This window comes from Diachasmimorpha longicaudata, chromosome 5, assembly GCF_034640455.1.
Source record: "Diachasmimorpha longicaudata isolate KC_UGA_2023 chromosome 5, iyDiaLong2, whole genome shotgun sequence".
Classification (NCBI taxonomy): domain Eukaryota; kingdom Metazoa; phylum Arthropoda; class Insecta; order Hymenoptera; family Braconidae; genus Diachasmimorpha; species Diachasmimorpha longicaudata.
In genome coordinates this window covers 5,030,448-5,047,638 of record NC_087229.1, presented here as the reverse complement: position 1 = coordinate 5,047,638, position 17,191 = coordinate 5,030,448, and the positions used below count along the sequence as shown (strand labels likewise).

The following is a 17,191-nucleotide window of genomic DNA, read 5'->3' as shown; positions in this document are numbered from 1 at the left end:
CGCAATCCTGAGGAAATATTCTGAAATTATTAGTAATATTTTACAACTTTTTTCACATTCTTTATTCTCTAATATAAACATTTGTGTTATAAACGATCGAATAGGTAAAATGAGGATATAAATAATCCCGAAGCATTCGCGTTTGGAATTTTCACTCCAGTGGAATCTCCTCTTGCACCACCTGAAGAAAAAAAAGAAAATCTCAATAATACGGAGCTACAACAAATGTCTGAATTTTACACACCTTTTAACGCAAGAGTTCGCAGAGATTTAAACTTTTTTTCATAAGATTTGAACATTTTCTTCCAAAATTTAAGATAAAATTCTAATTTTCACTTTCTTCAGGCGTTTTTGAGGTGTGTGAAAGACAGATTTCTTCACTTTATTCATTTTATCATCATCATCATCCGAGCTCTCTGGAACCCTCTCTCTCTCTCTCTCTCTCTAGCTAGTTAACAAAGCAATTCAGTTCACCTGAATGCAAACTTTGAGGTAATCCATCTCAGACATTTCCTGTGCTTTAGCAGGCGGCACTTTTCCCCGTCGGCGCAACTCTTGTTTGGCCTCGTTCAAATCAAATATCTCCACAGGATCCAATTTGGCCTTGAGCACAAGGCCGGCCAGGTACTCAACGTAGTGCTGCCTGCGGGGAAAAGCACCGGTATTTTAATAATAACTCAACAATCATTGATTTACCTTCAGCAAGTCTTTTCTATAGTCATCGGGATTTCGTCTGTACCAATTTGGTGGTAAACTGATACCTGCACGTTTAACACACGTTTCAAGGTCATCAATTGACAGTAGGGACAGTGGTTCCAGTTTTGAGACACGTATTTTGTGCACGAGATATTCAACGTAGTGAATCCTGAACACAATTGATTTATTTACAATTTTTTTAGATATTTAGTCACGAAGAGTTCGTTGCAGAGGTCAATTATTCCAATTTTATTAAATTATTTTGGGAAAAACGCGGTCTCGAAATTATTACGCATGAACTATGTTAATTGTGTATTAATTAGTCGTGATTATTCAATTTTCAACAGACAGAAATGGTATCGAGAAAAAAGTGAAAAAATGAAAAAAAATCTATCTCTCCGGAAAATTGTTAAATATCCTTCGATAATAACCAAAACAACTTTAATCTAATTCCTGTCTTTGTTTTTTAATAGGATGAAAAATCCAAAAAATACATTTAAAAAATAAATGACTAATAAACACTAATGAATTTATTTTTTAATTTTTTTTACCATAAATATCAGAAACTTACAATTGCAAAATAAAAATTGAATTCGATTATTATCACACAAAAATAATTATTCAACAATTAATAAAAAAATCTTAATCATCAGTCAACTCGTTGATTTAATTACCTGCAGAGTCCCGCGTGATTTTCCACAACATCAGAATTGCAAACAGCATCGACAACACCTGTCGGCGTCTCCTTCTGCAGCTGAACCTTGCACTTCTGATCGTTGCTGGGATTGTCCGTGTCAAATTCAATATTGTTCTCCCTCAGGAGCTCCTGCAGTTGTGCGGGCTCTTTATCGCGCAGGTAGAAGAGACAATTGCGGGGGTGATGGGCGTGGAGGCCTAGCTTTGAGCAGTAAGGACTGGTGGAACACTTCGCACCCATCATGAAGGCCTTACCGCAGCCGCAGCAAAACTCGTACTTGCATTGGTTGCAGGTGAAGTGCATGCAGCCTTGGTAAATTGCACATTAGTAATTAATCGTCAGGGAAATTATGGTATTTGAGTTTCAATGGCTCACCTCCACGAGACAGTGAATATCGGAATTTACACTTGGGGCAGTCGATTCCATTGTCAGCCAGATGTTGGGCCAGACCAGCTGCCTGATTGTCCGGATCGTTCTCGTCTTTCCAGGCGGAGAACTGGTCGCAGGTTATTCCCTCGTGTTGCTTCTCCCACTGGGACATACGAAGATTTTTGTCATGAGCCAGATTTCATTGATAAAAGTGAATTGAATCGGACGAGTTCTCGCCATAAAAAATTATAGAATTAATTTTATTGCAAATTTATTTATGACAATTCTCACGGGTCTTCTGCAGAATGCACAGGTCACAGATCTACAGTCAGGGCAGATAAGCCGCTTTTGATTTGGATTTGCGTAGAATCCACTCGAGCACTGAAACAACAAATTTTTCTCAGTTAAAGAACAAGTATGTACCTATTCAGAATTTTTTTCCCCTCTAAACAATGCATTCATATTTTTTATGGACTGTAAATAATGGATTGAAGTGCATAATGAAATAGATGGAGATCGTATTATGTTACCTGTGCACACCACTTGAAATTCGGATCCTGCATCAGCGTTCTGTCCCTCAATTTCCTCTGAAAGAGCTCGTGAATGGGGGCATCGAGAAGGCTTTTCAGTTGAATATCGAGAATACTGAAGTACTCGAGAATTTCATCCTCATTCGCGTCTTTCAGGTCGGGCTCTTTGCAGAATGGACAGACAGCGTCCATGATGTTCCTATCGCTTATTTGGATCGTAAAGTAATTTTTCGCACAGTCGTTGCAGCACCTGTGGATGCACTTCAGCATCGAGATCATCTGAAAGACCGTAAACAAGTTTGTGATAACCCCTTAACGATTTAATTAAATGCGACATAATTTTTTTTATTGCCAAATTTAAGTGCAAAGAAAAACCAAACTCCGTTCACTTTCTTACAGAATATTTTAATCGAAATTCAAGGAAATTGTGTAGACTGTTTTTCAAGATTTAGAAAATTTTTATAAACCAATCAATCAATCAATTAAATTATCAATTTTGTGCAATTTTTTCTGCCTACCTGATTGACGGCGAATCTTCCAGTGCACAATTCGCATTCTTGTTGAAGAAAAGCAATAGCTGACTCCACACTCCCGCACTCTTTGGCTGCATGAACAGCCTCATCGTCTCCGAACTTTAAGGTGATTAGACTAGCAGCAATTTCTGCCTCGTCATAGCTGGAGACTTTACCTTCTGCCAACAAGCGTCTCGCTGTTCTCTGAAGAATCGAGAAATCGTCAGAAGACCTCACGATTTTTATCAAACGATAATATTCAATAACTTCACTCCATTAAAAAATGAATAAAAAAATATGCTGCGAATGTAAAAACCTAAAACCATGTTTTATGCGAATATGATATATTAATAACTGCTGAATAGCTAGTTTGTAATTCACAATTATAATGGTTTAGTGTATATTAAGAAAATAATAAAAATGACGGCACTCGTGTCAAGACGCGACGGTTCGAGGGTCAACGCAATTCATTCAAGGTCATGTACAACATCATTATCCCCAAGATTACTAGATTGTCATAATTTCAACCTAATTACCCCCCCCCCCTGGCCCCGGGCAATGGCGGGATCGAAGAAATAATATTTTGCAAAAATAAATATTTCTCCCAGACAAATGAATATTTGGCAAAAATAATTTTTTCTCTTATTGTACTGACCTCCCTCTCACTAACCGTCGACCTCTCACGTTTCTGAACGTCCCCCGAGACATCCCTCGAGTTTCGTCTCTCGCGTTTTGGTGTTTCCCCTTCGAATTGTTGCACATAACTCGCAACAATTGAGAAACGCTTTCTGGGGATCACCGTGTGCTCTGCCACCACCTCTGGTTCTACAGCTGATGTTATCGTGGCTTTGGGGTCTAGTTTAATGTTGACGATAATCTCTTGATCGTCGTTTTCTCCTGGAGTCTGAGACAGAGGTGGCGGTGGCTCCGGGGATTTACCAATCATCGAATTCCTCGAGGGACTGTAGTCGGGGATATCCGAGATTTCATCGTCATCACTGGAATTCATCATCATCCCTTCGTCCTCATCCTCGTCGAATTCCGAGTTGGATAGCTCCGCTTTTATTCGGTCTAGAGTCATTTGCAGCATCAGCTCAGCTCCTGTCAGCTCCTCCGTTGAGGACGAACGCCTCTCGAGGACTGTTGGGATCTTCTGAGAGCCCGAGGAGGAGGAATTGCTGGAGTAAGTTATTTCCTCCTCCACAATTTCGATCACCTCCTCGTCTGAACTTCCTTCGAGCTCAACCTCCTCTTCAGAAACTTCATCTCCTGCGATTTCTTCTTCTTCTTCTTCTTCTTCTTCCGTTTCCTCTTCGGAATCTGAAGAGACAATTGGCTCGGAATGCTGCGATTCTTCTGCTTTTCCTACCGATTTGTCAAGCGTTTTTCCCGGTTCCTCGGTTGCTTTCGTTTTCATTTCCTCTTTTGAAGTATTTTCCTGCTTCTCTGGATTTAGTTTTCCTGCAGTTTCTTCCTCTTGGAGAGCCGAAACACCCGTTGCAGGCGAAGGATTTGGAGGGCTTTCCAGGGCTTGAGCTACATTTACTGCAGCAGTTATGGGGGATAATACTGGAATAGCACGAACAGGAGGCGTTATCTCCGCCCTCGCCGGCTTCGAGGAACTCACTTCGATGATTTTTTGACTCGTTACCGAAATCGTTTGAGGTTTCTTCTGGTAAACCGGAATTTTCGACGGAGATTTTCGAAGCCTGTCGAGGAGGCTTAGTCCTTTATCCTCCGGCTTCACTTTAGGGTCATTTACGAGCAGGGTATTTATGTGAACTGATGTTTGCAACGAGTCAGTCTCACACTTAGACTTTAAGTCAATTTCTATTTTTTTGTCAGATGTATTTCTTGATTCCATTTTCATTTTCAATAGCGGCTTCTTTTCTTGTTGAATTTTTTCTTCTTTGACAGGGTTTTTTTGTGCAAAACCGATATCTAATTTTTTTTCTAAATGATTTGTTGGTTTCATTTTCATTTTAAATCGCGATTTTTCCTCTTGTGGATTTTTCTCCTTTTGGATGGGAATTTTACCTGAAGTATTTTCTTCTTCAGTTGAGGTTTTTGAAGTTATCTTTTCGGGAATTTCTTTATTGTCACATTCTTGCGCGAACCCATTTTCTTCTCTTTCCACAATTATTTCTTCAGCACGAATTGGAGGAACTTTTTCTGTTTCAACGGATTTTTTTGATAAACTTGTATTTTCGCAAGATTCTTCTCTTTCATTCAACATTTTCACCAGAGGTTTTTGTAAATTTCTATTTTCGAAATTCTTTTTATGTTCCATTGCTGTTTGTAATGTAATTTTATCTCCTTCTGGATGATCTTCTTCTTCCACTGAATCTTCCTCTGCGACTTTTCCTTTTTCGCCAGATTTTTGTACCGAAATCCTCCCCTCACAAATGTCTACAGAATTTTTTTCATTTTCCGCAGAAGTTTTCGTCGATCTTATCTCCCCTCCCACAATCCCATTACCAATATTTTTTGTCTCCACTCTATTGTTCTCAGGAGCCATCGGTCTGGAAGTCCTTGCGATCGATTCTCCGCCCCTGGATGATCGCTTCATCCAAATCCCGAAATTCTTTTTCGGCGGAGAAAACGATTTTCTGGCGGACCTCACCCCAGGAATTCTCCTGGCGTACCCCCGCTTCACCGGGGACTTCATCCTCTTCATCGTTCTCTTCGTATTCAAGTTCTTACCGCCTCTCTGAACGTCCTCTTTGTCTCCAATATTTCTCGATTTTCCCTGCAAAAATTCCTCCACAGGAACCGCCGCAGGATCACCGTCATTTACACCAGAATCACGTGCCACCAATTGCTGTCCCTCTCCCGATCGCACCAAGTTCATCCTCAGGGACCCTTGGACCACCGGCGACCCCAGTATCGGCGCCGCGTCGTTTACAGTTATCGCAGGAGGCTCTCTGATCATCAGCTCAAAAGTCTCCGGTGCCATTCCCTCACCAGAATTCTCTCCCCAGTAATTCCCATCTCCTTCGACGTCAACATTTTTTAAAACTTCCTGAACTACTTCCTGGGTCACGAACTCTTCCAGACTATCGAAGAACTCCTCAGGCAATTCGCTCTCTTCAGCAGTCTTCACGTCACCCTCCACTTTCGCCTCGTCCTTTTCCATCTCGCGCGCAATTTCCCCCATTTTTTCATTTCTTCCTCGATCTTTTATTTCTTCCTCAACATCAGAAACACTCCTGTTTCCTATAACATCGTCTTCCCGATGTTGTCTTCCCTTAGAAAAACACAAAGGCTGAATGTAAATAGTACTTCGCATGACCTTGACCTGCCCTGCACCCGTAAAATCACTCTCAAAGCTTAAATTCTCAGGTTCATCATGTTCTTTCCTCCCCAAAACGCGAAAGTCGCGAGGTTTTGTGTCGTCGCCAAAGTCCTCCGGTGGACTTATCACCAAAAAAGTCCCGTCATCTGTGCCATTAACAGTAGCCGATAACACAGAGCCTGGAGCATCAGTAAAAGCGTTAAAAATTTTGTCTTCTTTGCTCGCGTCTTTCGAATTTTTATTAGTAGCGAGGGAATCTGGCTTCTCACTTACTCCCATTATCATGGACTTCGACAATGGAAATCTTGACATCATGCTTGAGAATCTAGATTTTAATAATTTCAGAGTGCTCATGCTTGGCGATGATGGCAATGGCTCGTGAAGTGATTCAGGCACGGGAGGAACTTCACACTGTGTACGTACCCCTTCCAATGGTGATTCCATTTTTTCGGTGATAATTTGACGAGTTTTTTGGACTTTGGTTATTGCATTTGGAGGTTCTTCAGTCGTTGCATTTTTTTTAACCATTTTTTCTTCATTATTTTGGACTTTAAGGATTGATTTCAAAGTTTCTCCATTTTTTTGTCCAGAATTTCCATTTTTTTGCCCAGAATTTGCATTTTTTGGCCCAGAATTTCCATTTTTTTGGAATTCGATCGCCGATTTTGAAGTCTCATCAATTTTCCCACGAATTTCTCTAGGAGATGCCCCTATCTGTGGAGATTCACGAGGAGTTTCCCCATGTTTCCCAATATTTTGATCCTCTTTCTGGACTTGGATGACCGATTGAAAACTTTCACCAGATCCTCCGGGAGATCCAAGTGAATTCGACGATATTTTCGGGAATTCAACTTCAATTTTTTCATCCACAACTTTCAAGTCTTTCCCAAACTCTCCCTCTGCTAATTTCTCCTCCTTCCTATCACCTACAAGTTGTTTTTCCACCAGCGTTTCTCCAGACTCTCCATTTTTCACAGTTCCTAATTTATTGTCCCCTTGAATTTTCGATTGTGTATTTTCCAATGGTTCTGCTCCAATATCTTCCAATTTTCTATCACTCCCATTCATCCCATTGATAACAATTACTTTTTCTCCAACTAATTGGTCCCTTTCTGCTTCTTCCTTCGATTTTCCTCCAGGTTGTCCAGCAATCAGATTACGATCAAAATATGATTCGTCATTTTTCACTATTTCTGTTAATTTCCCAGATCCTTGTCCCATTTCCTCAGCACCTACGGGCAGATCTGATATATCCGGAGGGATTTTAATGATATCAGAATCCTCTCCAATGGCTCCAGGCGATGGATCAACAACTAGACTCCCTGGTGCTGCCTCAGATCCAGAGACCCCTGACGAAGTCTCCAGAATCCCCTGTGAATGTTCGACATTTTCGTAAACAGGAGTTGATGCTCCAATGTCAGAATTTTCCGTCTCATTCTGTGATTTATTAGAGAGTCCTTGCAACGCAGCTGTCAGGGGCCCCAGAAATTGCTCAGGAAGTGATTTCATCGCCGAGAGAAATTGTTCCACTGCTTCTGACGTATGCAATCCATCGTCTTGATCAATTCCCATCAATCGATTGACTTCGTTGGACTGATTAACTTCGATATTCCGTGCGATTTCAGTGGGTTTATCCTCGGGGTTGAGCGATTTGTTGGCTGCAGGCTGAAGGGATTCATCTTTTATCGGGGACTTGGGGCTCTCAGGGAGGACCAATCCATCGAATGGGATCTCCTGCTTCTGCTCTGTCTTCACTGTTTTTGTTTCATTATTTTTTGGACTTACTTCGTCTCGTGGACCTTCACAACTGCTGGATAAATCGATTGCATTATTACCTTCTAGAGGGGGATTTCTCGCTATTTTTGAAGCGTTTTCGGTGAGATTATTCAGCACTTCTTCCTGCAACTCTGGGAAATCAGTGAGTTTTTCTGACATTACCTGTTTCTTTGATTCCACTCCCAATCCGGCTGCCATCGATTTTTCGTCGACTTCCAACGAATCGATCGCACTGGCTACTTCTGCATTAAAAATATAAAATCATGATTATCGTTATTTATCAATTAATTAGAGAAAGAATAAAATAAACAGGAAACAGCAACTGCTTTCTCTAAAGGACACTCATCCATTTCTATCAATTAAATGAAATTAATCAATAATTGATGTCTATTGGAAAGGACCAATCAATACGAATCCAGTTATACTAATTACGAGTTATTAAACTACTAGAGATATTTAATATAAATTTAAGCGGTTGACTAATTGAGTTAGAAATCAATTTCAATTTTGGTTCGTCTATTTTATTTTTCATTCAGCTCGAGGTATTTATTATATGAATTATTTACCCACGCGGGGAGCAGCCTCGTCGTTGTCAACCCCAACAGGTGGTCCCCAAATGCGCATTAAAAATGGTTTCAATTGGTTTTTCTGGAGCTCCAGGAGTGCAAGGTCTTCGTTACCTCCACGACTGTTCAGGGATTTCACCACCTCCACGAGTGGAAAATTACCTTTTGACATTATCCCTGCGCACTGGAAAATAATAAGGAACAATTTGATTTCCAATTTATTGATAAAAATTAGGGTCATTCACAAGTGCATTCATCCATTGATGGTCCTCTTTCTTCTTCTTTCACCCTCATCAATCGGAAAGCTTAATGATTTTATAATTTCCCTATAGTTTCCTATGATTCCTTGGTGATATTGAAAGACATTAAATAATGAATGACGACTAGATAATTTTATTTCAAAAATAAAATGCAATATGCAAATTGATGTGCCGTAGTAGTAATCCACCTGTTTACTTTGAATCTGTCGAAATATTACTGAACAATAAGCCTGGTACGATCTCGAAGGGGCTTCAGAAAACCCACCTTTTGCTGTCTCATCTGAATGGCCTTCGTCACAGCAGTCCAGACATCACCCTTGCAACTCCTCAGGGCCTCCCTGGCCTCATCTGGAGACAATATTCCAATGTCATTTCGATCATCTGGCATTTCCCTGCCCCTCGTGGACACCAGGACCTGCACTGTCTCCACGAGGTGTGGCCACTGTTGGGTCAGCCACTCCACTGGATTTGCTGCACCCTGGGCCAAGGCTACTTGGACATCGTCTGCTGAGAAGCCTTGCTTCTCAGCCTTTCGCAACATCTCCACAATCTCCAGACCCTGACGAGTCAGAGTCGATAGACCTGGTGATGGCGGCTGATGAGGAGACTCTTCGCGATATCTGGACTGACTTGGCTCCTTCAAATAAATTTTTGATATCAATGAATTGCTCAATCAGTTTGGGTATGAAAAAAGAGAAAAATAATATTCTTCAATTTTTAATGATTTTTAAATAATAGACAACCATTAAAAATTGAAAAATTTCAAAGTCTGATCTATCATTGCAAAATTAATGTCTAAAAATCAATTGAGTTGGAGAGAATTAATCAATTATTTCATAACATTTTTTTTACAAAATAAAATTAGCAAGAGATGAATTGCCGATTTTCCAAGATAACTAGAAAATCGAAAATTCCAGTACAATTTCCGGTTGCAGTTGTTTATTTCACTAATTCTAATTATATCTACATCTAATCATCACACCGAGGCTCCACAATGAATAAACAAATCCAAAAATAAACCATAAAAAGCGAAAAAAATGATAAACAATCACGAAATCTCCGGGGAAAATCGTTGATTTACCCTAGATCGATAATAATGATGAGAAGAATCGATGGAATTTCGCCTAGATCGGTGGGCCGACGTCGGCTGGACGATGTAGTGGGGCGGGAGGACACGTGGGTACAAGTCTGGGCTGTTGGTGTACATCAGCGAATCCTAGAACAGAGTCTCAGTCGCCTTCTCAGTTTTAGATTTGGATTTGTGGGCTTTCGGGGCTTTTTCGTACCTCTAGATCACTGTCCTCATCGCAAAATAGTGGACGAGGCTCTGGAGTCGGTTTCGATTTCCTCTGGATGGCTGCTTTGACGTCCTGGGGAGCTTCGTAGGTCTAAAAATTTTAAAATAATTTCCAGTAAATATTTATTTCTAGAATGTTTTTCAATTACTTCCAATTAATGTCTTTAAAAATGATAATGCAGGCAATATTATATTATGTAACGATATTATATTCTCGATCTATATTTTTTATGAAATTGATTATGTGGAATATTTATAAAAAATCGTATTTTCAAATACTACAAATTTTCTTGAAACGAGACAAAAAATTGCAAAATAATTTTTTTCCTGATTAATATTCTATTTTTCACCTGTGTGGCAATACTTTGAGGTGGGGGGGAGGTTCCCCTTTCGATGGAGATCCCCTGAGCTCCAGAGGGTGGCGCAGGTGAAGGGACGGGGGTCCGAGGAGCAGAAGACGCAGACGAGGAATTCTGTTTTATCAGTTCTGGTGGTTCTGTTCCTAAATCTCTGATTGGGGACGTCGACGTTGACGTGCATTTCAGCGTCGTCTCCTCACATATTTTCTCCTTGTCTTCGTCTTCAACTTCTTCAACTCTATCATTAGAATTTCCTTCCTCTAGAATAAATTAGAAAAATTGTAAATGAATTGAGAGAAATTGATTCTTAATTATGATTCAATTTATGTAACACTTATTTGTGTACGACTTTGGCATATCGGTGAGTAACTGTTGACTTTATTTTGGAAAATTAGAGGCAAGGAATTTCTGCAAAAAATATCTCAACAGACTAAGTTATATCGAAAATGCAAATTCTATTAAATCAAAGTGTCGAAAGCTAGAAAATTTCATCCTTACAAATTTCTCTGAATGAATAATAAAAAATTTCAACTGAATACCTCAACATCTTCATTTAAAAATCCTTTATTATTCATTCAAGAGTACAAGAATGCACAAGATTGTATAAACGTTCATAAAAACCATAGAAACCATCACTCCATTCTTCTGAAATAATTTGCGAATGGATTTAGCGCACGAAGGCGCTTTCCCCTTCAATTAAAAATAAAAGTCCAGATCCATTTTTCATTGACAAATGCCCTCTCCTTAGACGAATTAATCATTAATTTAGTTTATAATTTTTTTATCAATGGAATTATCAATTTTTCCCTCTTGCCTGCGAGTTTCCCTGATTCTTTTGATAATTTTTCTCGACTTTTCCTCATTTTTCTGGAAATTTTCCTCTTCAATTTTTAATTCCACCACCAATTAAAAATGAAAATCCACTCAGAAACCGAAGATAGTTTTTGTGAAATCACCTCCAAGTCCTCGGAAATTACTTGAAAACTTTAGTTCCAAAAGAAAAACTGATTTTCCTTCGCATTCTACCTTTGATATTAGCTGGGGAATCACTCTCCTCGCTGTTGGATACCCGGATCCCGCGCTTTTTCTCTCCATCCGGACTCGGAGAATCGTTATTCGGACTCGGGGGCAACGCACACTTCCGTGTCTTGCAGCAGACAACGCAAACATTGACCTTCGGATCGTTTATGAATGTGCAGTGCTCACAGGCCCATTCTTCATTGACAGTTCCTCTTTCTCGGGACGAGTTAGTAAATAATTTCTGTTTCGTGATTTTTTTGTCAAGGGAATTATCGACTTTTTGCTCTAGTTTATAGTTGGCTCCAATTTTTTTTGAATTTTTCTGTAAATTTTCCGATGTTTTACTCGAATTTTCCGCACTTTTCAGCAAATTTTCCGGCATTTTCCTCGAGCTTTCCTGATTTTTATAGGAATTTTCTTCTTCACTTTTCATTTCCGCCTTTTCTTCCCTATCCTTCGCGGATTTTTGAACTTTCCTCACAACTTCACGATTTATTTTCGAGTCCGAATCCTGATCGGTACTAGATCTCCGGTGATTTCTCATTCCGTTTGATTTTATCGCATTTTTAATGGGAATTTTGTCTTCGTCGACCGATCGTTTGATGGACTGGGATCGTCTTCGCCGGGAGTCCCTTCGTCGTTCCTCGTCGGTCTCGGAGTTCGGTCGGGAGACGCTGGGCCTTTGAAGGGATCTGGAGACACTCCTGCGACGATCCTCGTCGGTTTCAGAGGCCTGGGGACGACGACGTGCGTCCTCACGGAGGATTGAACCCCCTCGACGAGATCTGCGATCTTCCTCGGCCTCGGACGGTTGACGAGACGAGTAGGAGCGAGTCTCCAGGTCTGAGTAGTCCGGGTTTCGGGCTGGCGCCAACGCTATTCGATCTTCTGATCTCCAGTGGCTGAAATCAATAAACATCGTCATTATTCTTCGCAAAATCTAAATTCATTTGCTTTGATTACTGTAAATAATGAGTACATGTTCGAAACGTGAAGGTTCCGGTGAAAATATCAGGATCACAGGAGCAATAAAAATTCACGAGTTCATGCAAAATCACTAATCCACTCAATAAAAATATTTAAAAAATTAAATAGAGAGTGATAAACCACAATTTCCTCTCGTTGTCGTCAAATATGAACAGAATGATAGAAAATATATCTATGGAGATTCACCTCCTTCGACCCCTCGAGAGACTCGATCTGTCATCATCGTGGTATCCCCTCCCCTTGTTGAGACTTCCCCTTCTCATATTCCTGGAGCACCGAGACAATCTGTCATCGAAATCAGACTCATCAGACTCCTCAGAACTAGCGTCACTTGGTGAATCCGAGGGAGGCCTCGACCTCGACCTCGAGGCCATCGACTTCCTGGACTTTGTGCTGGGCGAGGGTGAGGGCGCCCTGCTCCTCCTGGACTTGTAGCTCCTCGCGGGGCTCTGACACCGGGACAACGTCCCCGGATACTGAGGGGGAAGCATCGCCTGGGGATTGTAGCCCATGGGGTAGGCCCACATCGCGGGATGATTGAGGCTCATCGTCGAGCCGCTCAAGCTCGAGTCCCAAGGGCTTCCTGGGGGGTACCACAGCATGGGGACACCTCGTGGACCCAGGTGGGCCATTGATTGGGCCTAGGGATAATTAATTATGTTACCGGTTAATTCGGCTGGGGGTCGGCTGCAAAATTCTAGTGAATTTGTGAACGAGGGTAAGTGAACTTGCATCAATGCCAATTATCGATGAATAGCTTCACAATGAGCGGACATAGCAAAATTTTGATTATTAACTTTTTTTTAGATTACACATCGCTCTACAAAAAAGGTATTCATAAAAATTTTCGTATCTCTTTTTATTCACGAGTTATTCAGCAATAATTGAGGCACATTTAGCACTAAAGAATTCTAGCAAATCCTGTTCTCCAACTGTTAAAAAAAAAAACTTTCTGTCTCGCGATTTTCATTCTGGAATGAGAATGACTCACCTGTTGCATCCCCGGGTTCCACAGGTGCTGAGCCGAGAGATCCGACACGCTGGAGGATCCCATCATGCTCCTGGGGGGCGGAGGGGGTGGAGGTGTGAGTAAACCTGGTCGGGAGGAGCCTAAACTCAGGGGTCTGGGGCTACTGCCGTCTCGGGAGCCCTCGGGGGTGTTTAATCTTCTGCGCCCAGCATCCTGAGCCCTCATTGCCTCCTGATATCTGCGATATCTCTCCTAAAACATGATTTAGACCTCAGAATTTGAATTTTCATCTACTCGATTGAACTCAATCTGTTATTTTGTCTTGAAAAATAATTAATTGTAAAATGATTAACTTTGTGGTTCAGAACAAATCTTGAAAATTTTGAAACCTGAACTACTATCGTTTAAAAAATTGAAAAGATTTTTTGATTCCAATTTTTTTTAACCCATGAAATATCTAATCTAATTAGTAATAAATAAATACTTAATGATTAATTCTTGATATTCTCAGCGGAAAAACAAACTTCTGTTTCGAGAATTTTATTATCACAAAGATAAATCACCTGTAAAGTTGACATTTTATCCATCCCCGAGCCCACAGTGTCCAAAGCTGAATGTGATTGTGCCCCTCGAGGATTGACGAAACCGCCATCAGGTGCCGAGGGCAAAGGTCTCTCCTGATGGTTGATGTTTCTTTTCACCCCGAGCAAAACACCGGTGTCCTGATTTAACGTAGCCCTCGCCTAGGGCCCGAAACCTCAAATTAAATTATCCCCACAGAACTGACATTTTCCCTCATGACGAATTCTCTCTACTTCCTCACAAATTATTTCTACGGGACACTTTTGGGATAGGAGGGGTGGGAAGTAAAGCAACTAATGTCGGATAGAGTATTCTCCCTGTAATATTTCACTTTAAAGTGTTCATTACATTGAGTTTTATATTTTTAATATATGTGTGAAGACTGTGACGCCTCGGTGTGACATTTTCTCTTTAATTATTCAATTATTTAATCTACGTTATTATTTATTTTTCGTACGAAGTTCTGCAAGTGTTTGTGATTTTGTGAAAATCGCGGAAAGATTTTTGATTTTTTGTCGATTTTTTGGATTTTTAGAATATTTTTTTATCAGGGCCTGTAACATGTGAGAATTTTGAGATTTTAACTGTCGACCAGTTTTCAATGGATATCTCGAAACCGGTGGCTGATAGCAAAATTTTTGTCAGGACTTTTTTGTAGCCCTTCAACTCGTCTACAAAAAAGGTCATAAGGAAAATTTAGTTATCTTCCTTAGATTCGGAGATATTCCTCCGAAGACTGAGCGGCGAGGTGAACCTTTTATCCATTGAAACATTCACGAAAAATGAAGGGGTTTCAAGGGGGGAAAACTACTGGAAATGCGGGGAAAACTTTGCGCCTTAAACTCTCAGCCGGAGAGGGTAAAAAAATCGCTATATAATTGTTCATTTTGGAAAAACTAAATCAAGACAGTTAAGTCTAATCTGGAAAGAAGAAACAATTGTTAAAAATATTTAAAATGCGAAATGGAGTCCCGCCATCTTTGAAGTTTCAACACTAGCACTAAAGAGGCTCTTTCCATGTTTCAAAGTTATCCATTACATGTTTTCAACCCTCTCCTGACTAAAATTCAAGGCGGAGTTTTCAGAATAATAGGACAGCATTTCTTTAGAATAATTCCAGTGCCGGTATTAGAATTTTTTTCAAAGTAAATTTGAAAACTCTACAAAAATATCCGGCAATACTCTAACTCGATTTTTTTGAAATGTTCATTTGCGGTGACTTAAATAAACGCAAATAAAATAAGTCTGGAAAAACTGAAAAATGTTCCCCAAGTTTCCCCCACATTTCGCCCCTTCATATCACACCCAAACCTCCGGTCAATTATTCCGAAATTCAAAAACCCATCTCAACGATTGTAACTGACAAAAAAGCGCAGACATTCGTTTTTCAAATTCCTGAAATGGTGTTAAGTGGTGGCTGTTGTCAGGCCAGTGCGCAGCCTACCTGAGTATTTCTACGGTTTCGTCGTGGTGGCGGCACTGGCGGCGGCTGGGGTTCCCCCTTGGGTGGCAGAGGGGGTCTGGCCCTGCAGGGTACCTCCTGAGGGAAAATTCTCCTCCTCGTGTGGCCGCGTCTCTTCGGATGCTTGTGATTCATGTCATCACATGCTTCGCAAAAGTTCTCCCTGCAGACGTCACAACGGGCAAAGAGATTTGTGCCACCGCAGAGTGCGCATTTCTGGGGATTTTTTGCCTGGGGATTGCCGGCGTTATTCTGCGATCGATTCGCTGGGGGAAATTCGATCACCTCGTAGTCCGGATCACCGCAGTCGCCGGTCAGCGATGGGGGTGGGACCTTCGGTGGGGCTGGGGGACCGCGAGGGTGCGACGACGGGTTCTGCTGCTCCTGTGCCTAGTTCGCGGGAGATTTAAAAAGTATAAATGAGCTTTATTTGAGTCCTTCACCATATCGAGAAAAATAACGTGAAATAAATGGGACATTTCCGTTGTCTCGCCTACAATTGAGTTATTCTACTAATGTAATAGCAACAGGAGGAGGTGGGGCAATATGGACATTCAGGGTAAAACGGGCACTGGAAGAATTTCCAAAAAAATTATTTTTTTTCCTCAAAAAGCTCAATCGGCAATTTTCGATATCATTGGGATTTTTCTAGAAAAAAGTCATAACAACACCGGAGTTCCGTTTTGCGTTAGATAAAGAGAGTCGTAGGCTCCACTGGAGTAAAAAACGTACCATGACCCAATGGGGCATTGTCCTCGCCATCCTCAATCTGGTAGACGGATTAGAAATGGCCATTGGCCGCCACTTCTCCGGCCCGGGATTCTGCAAGACATTTTTCCCCACAACTGAACCATCAGCAACTCCACCAAACACCTCGACAAATTACCCCGGAAGCCCATTAAAAAATCGCGAATATGATAAACAAATCATCTCGATCATTATTAGCACAAATATTCGACAATTCACGGAGGGGGATGGAGAGGGTGAGAGCGTCGATCGTCGATTCTATTTGTGAAACTGAGGAAAAGCCATCGGCTGCTCAATCTCCAAAAATAAATCGCCAAGCGTGCGCTACTCAGTTTATTTCTATGAATTCACATACATTTCCTGGTTGCACCCATTTCTCCATCAATAAACACAAACCACCCCCTTCGATTTCGAGTCAAAAAAATCATCAAAGTATCGAAGATCGAGGTTCAATCGCGAGCGGAGAAATTAAAAGTCGAGTAATTGCAGATTTTTTTCAGCTGTTTATATTTTACCGATCGAGATGATTTTTTCATTATTTATGGGTCCACTCACGCTCATGCCGGGTTTTAATCCAGTGAAATAACAACTGGACGATGATAACACGGTGATGATGCTCCCACTGGGGATCGACTGCACTTGCAGACGAAAAGAGGCTCGAGGAAGCCAGTGGGACGTCGAAAATCTGATCTATTTTTGGATCTTTGCTGAACAGCTCTGGATCATTGCCCACTTTTCTTCGGCTTTCTAATGCCGAGACGTGCGAGAGTATATTTTAAATATAATATCATGTTTGGACGGTAGGAAGGGGGCTTTATTATACGGAAGTTGTCGGGGTATTGTTGATTCACACCCACTCGTTAATGAAAATAGAAATAAAATTGCGGCTTAATTTTTTTGGAGAGCCGATGACGAGAGGGTGAGATTATCATTTTAAGTAAGTTTCATAGAAATTCCTCAAAGGGACAAAAAAGGTTTCTGGTGAAGAGAAATATTCACGAAGTTCAAGAAATTATCAAACACTTACTGAACACATTCTCTGAAAATTCCGAGGAATCGAGAGGAT

At 40.9% G+C, this 17,191-nt stretch overlaps 1 protein-coding gene across 7 annotated transcripts; it reads right to left on the bottom strand.

Annotated features, from left to right (window-relative positions):
* Positions 1–38: 38 nt before the first annotated feature.
* LOC135162593 (E3 ubiquitin-protein ligase lubel) lies at positions 39–16,753 on the bottom strand. 7 transcript variants are annotated; one of them, XM_064121231.1, is made up of 21 exons: positions 16,641–16,676; positions 16,111–16,251; positions 15,361–15,768; positions 13,898–14,077; positions 13,356–13,586; positions 12,551–13,005; positions 11,384–12,279; positions 10,349–10,617; positions 9,988–10,089; positions 9,783–9,917; positions 8,967–9,338; positions 8,442–8,625; positions 6,523–8,117; positions 3,460–6,051; positions 2,811–3,008; positions 2,293–2,571; positions 2,054–2,143; positions 1,769–1,925; positions 1,371–1,701; positions 475–643; positions 39–181 (listed from the first exon to the last, which is right to left on the bottom strand). In XM_064121231.1, the coding sequence occupies exons 1-21, from the start codon at positions 16,659–16,661 to the stop codon at positions 152–154; spliced, it is 8,835 nt and encodes a 2,944-aa protein (XP_063977301.1). In that variant the 5' UTR covers positions 16,662–16,676; the 3' UTR covers positions 39–151. The 7 variants fall into 7 exon arrangements, with proteins under 7 accessions (XP_063977301.1, XP_063977300.1, XP_063977299.1 ...); XM_064121230.1 differs by having other exon boundaries at positions 3,460–7,853; positions 7,935–8,117; XM_064121229.1 differs by lacking the exon at positions 16,641–16,676 and adding an exon at positions 16,681–16,753 and having other exon boundaries at positions 3,460–8,117.
* Positions 16,754–17,191: the final 438 nt, after the last annotated feature.

Coding starts and splice junctions, on each gene's coding strand:
- LOC135162593 (XM_064121228.1), bottom strand. CDS start 16,661: ATGAAAAAATCATCTCGATCG. Junction 10,090..10,348: donor CTCAAAGTATTGCCACACAG/GTGAAAAATAGA, acceptor TAAAATTTTTAG/ACCTACGAAGCTCCCCAGGA. Junction 1,702..1,768: donor ATATTCACTGTCTCGTGGAG/GTGAGCCATTGA, acceptor CAATTTACCAAG/GCTGCATGCACTTCACCTGC.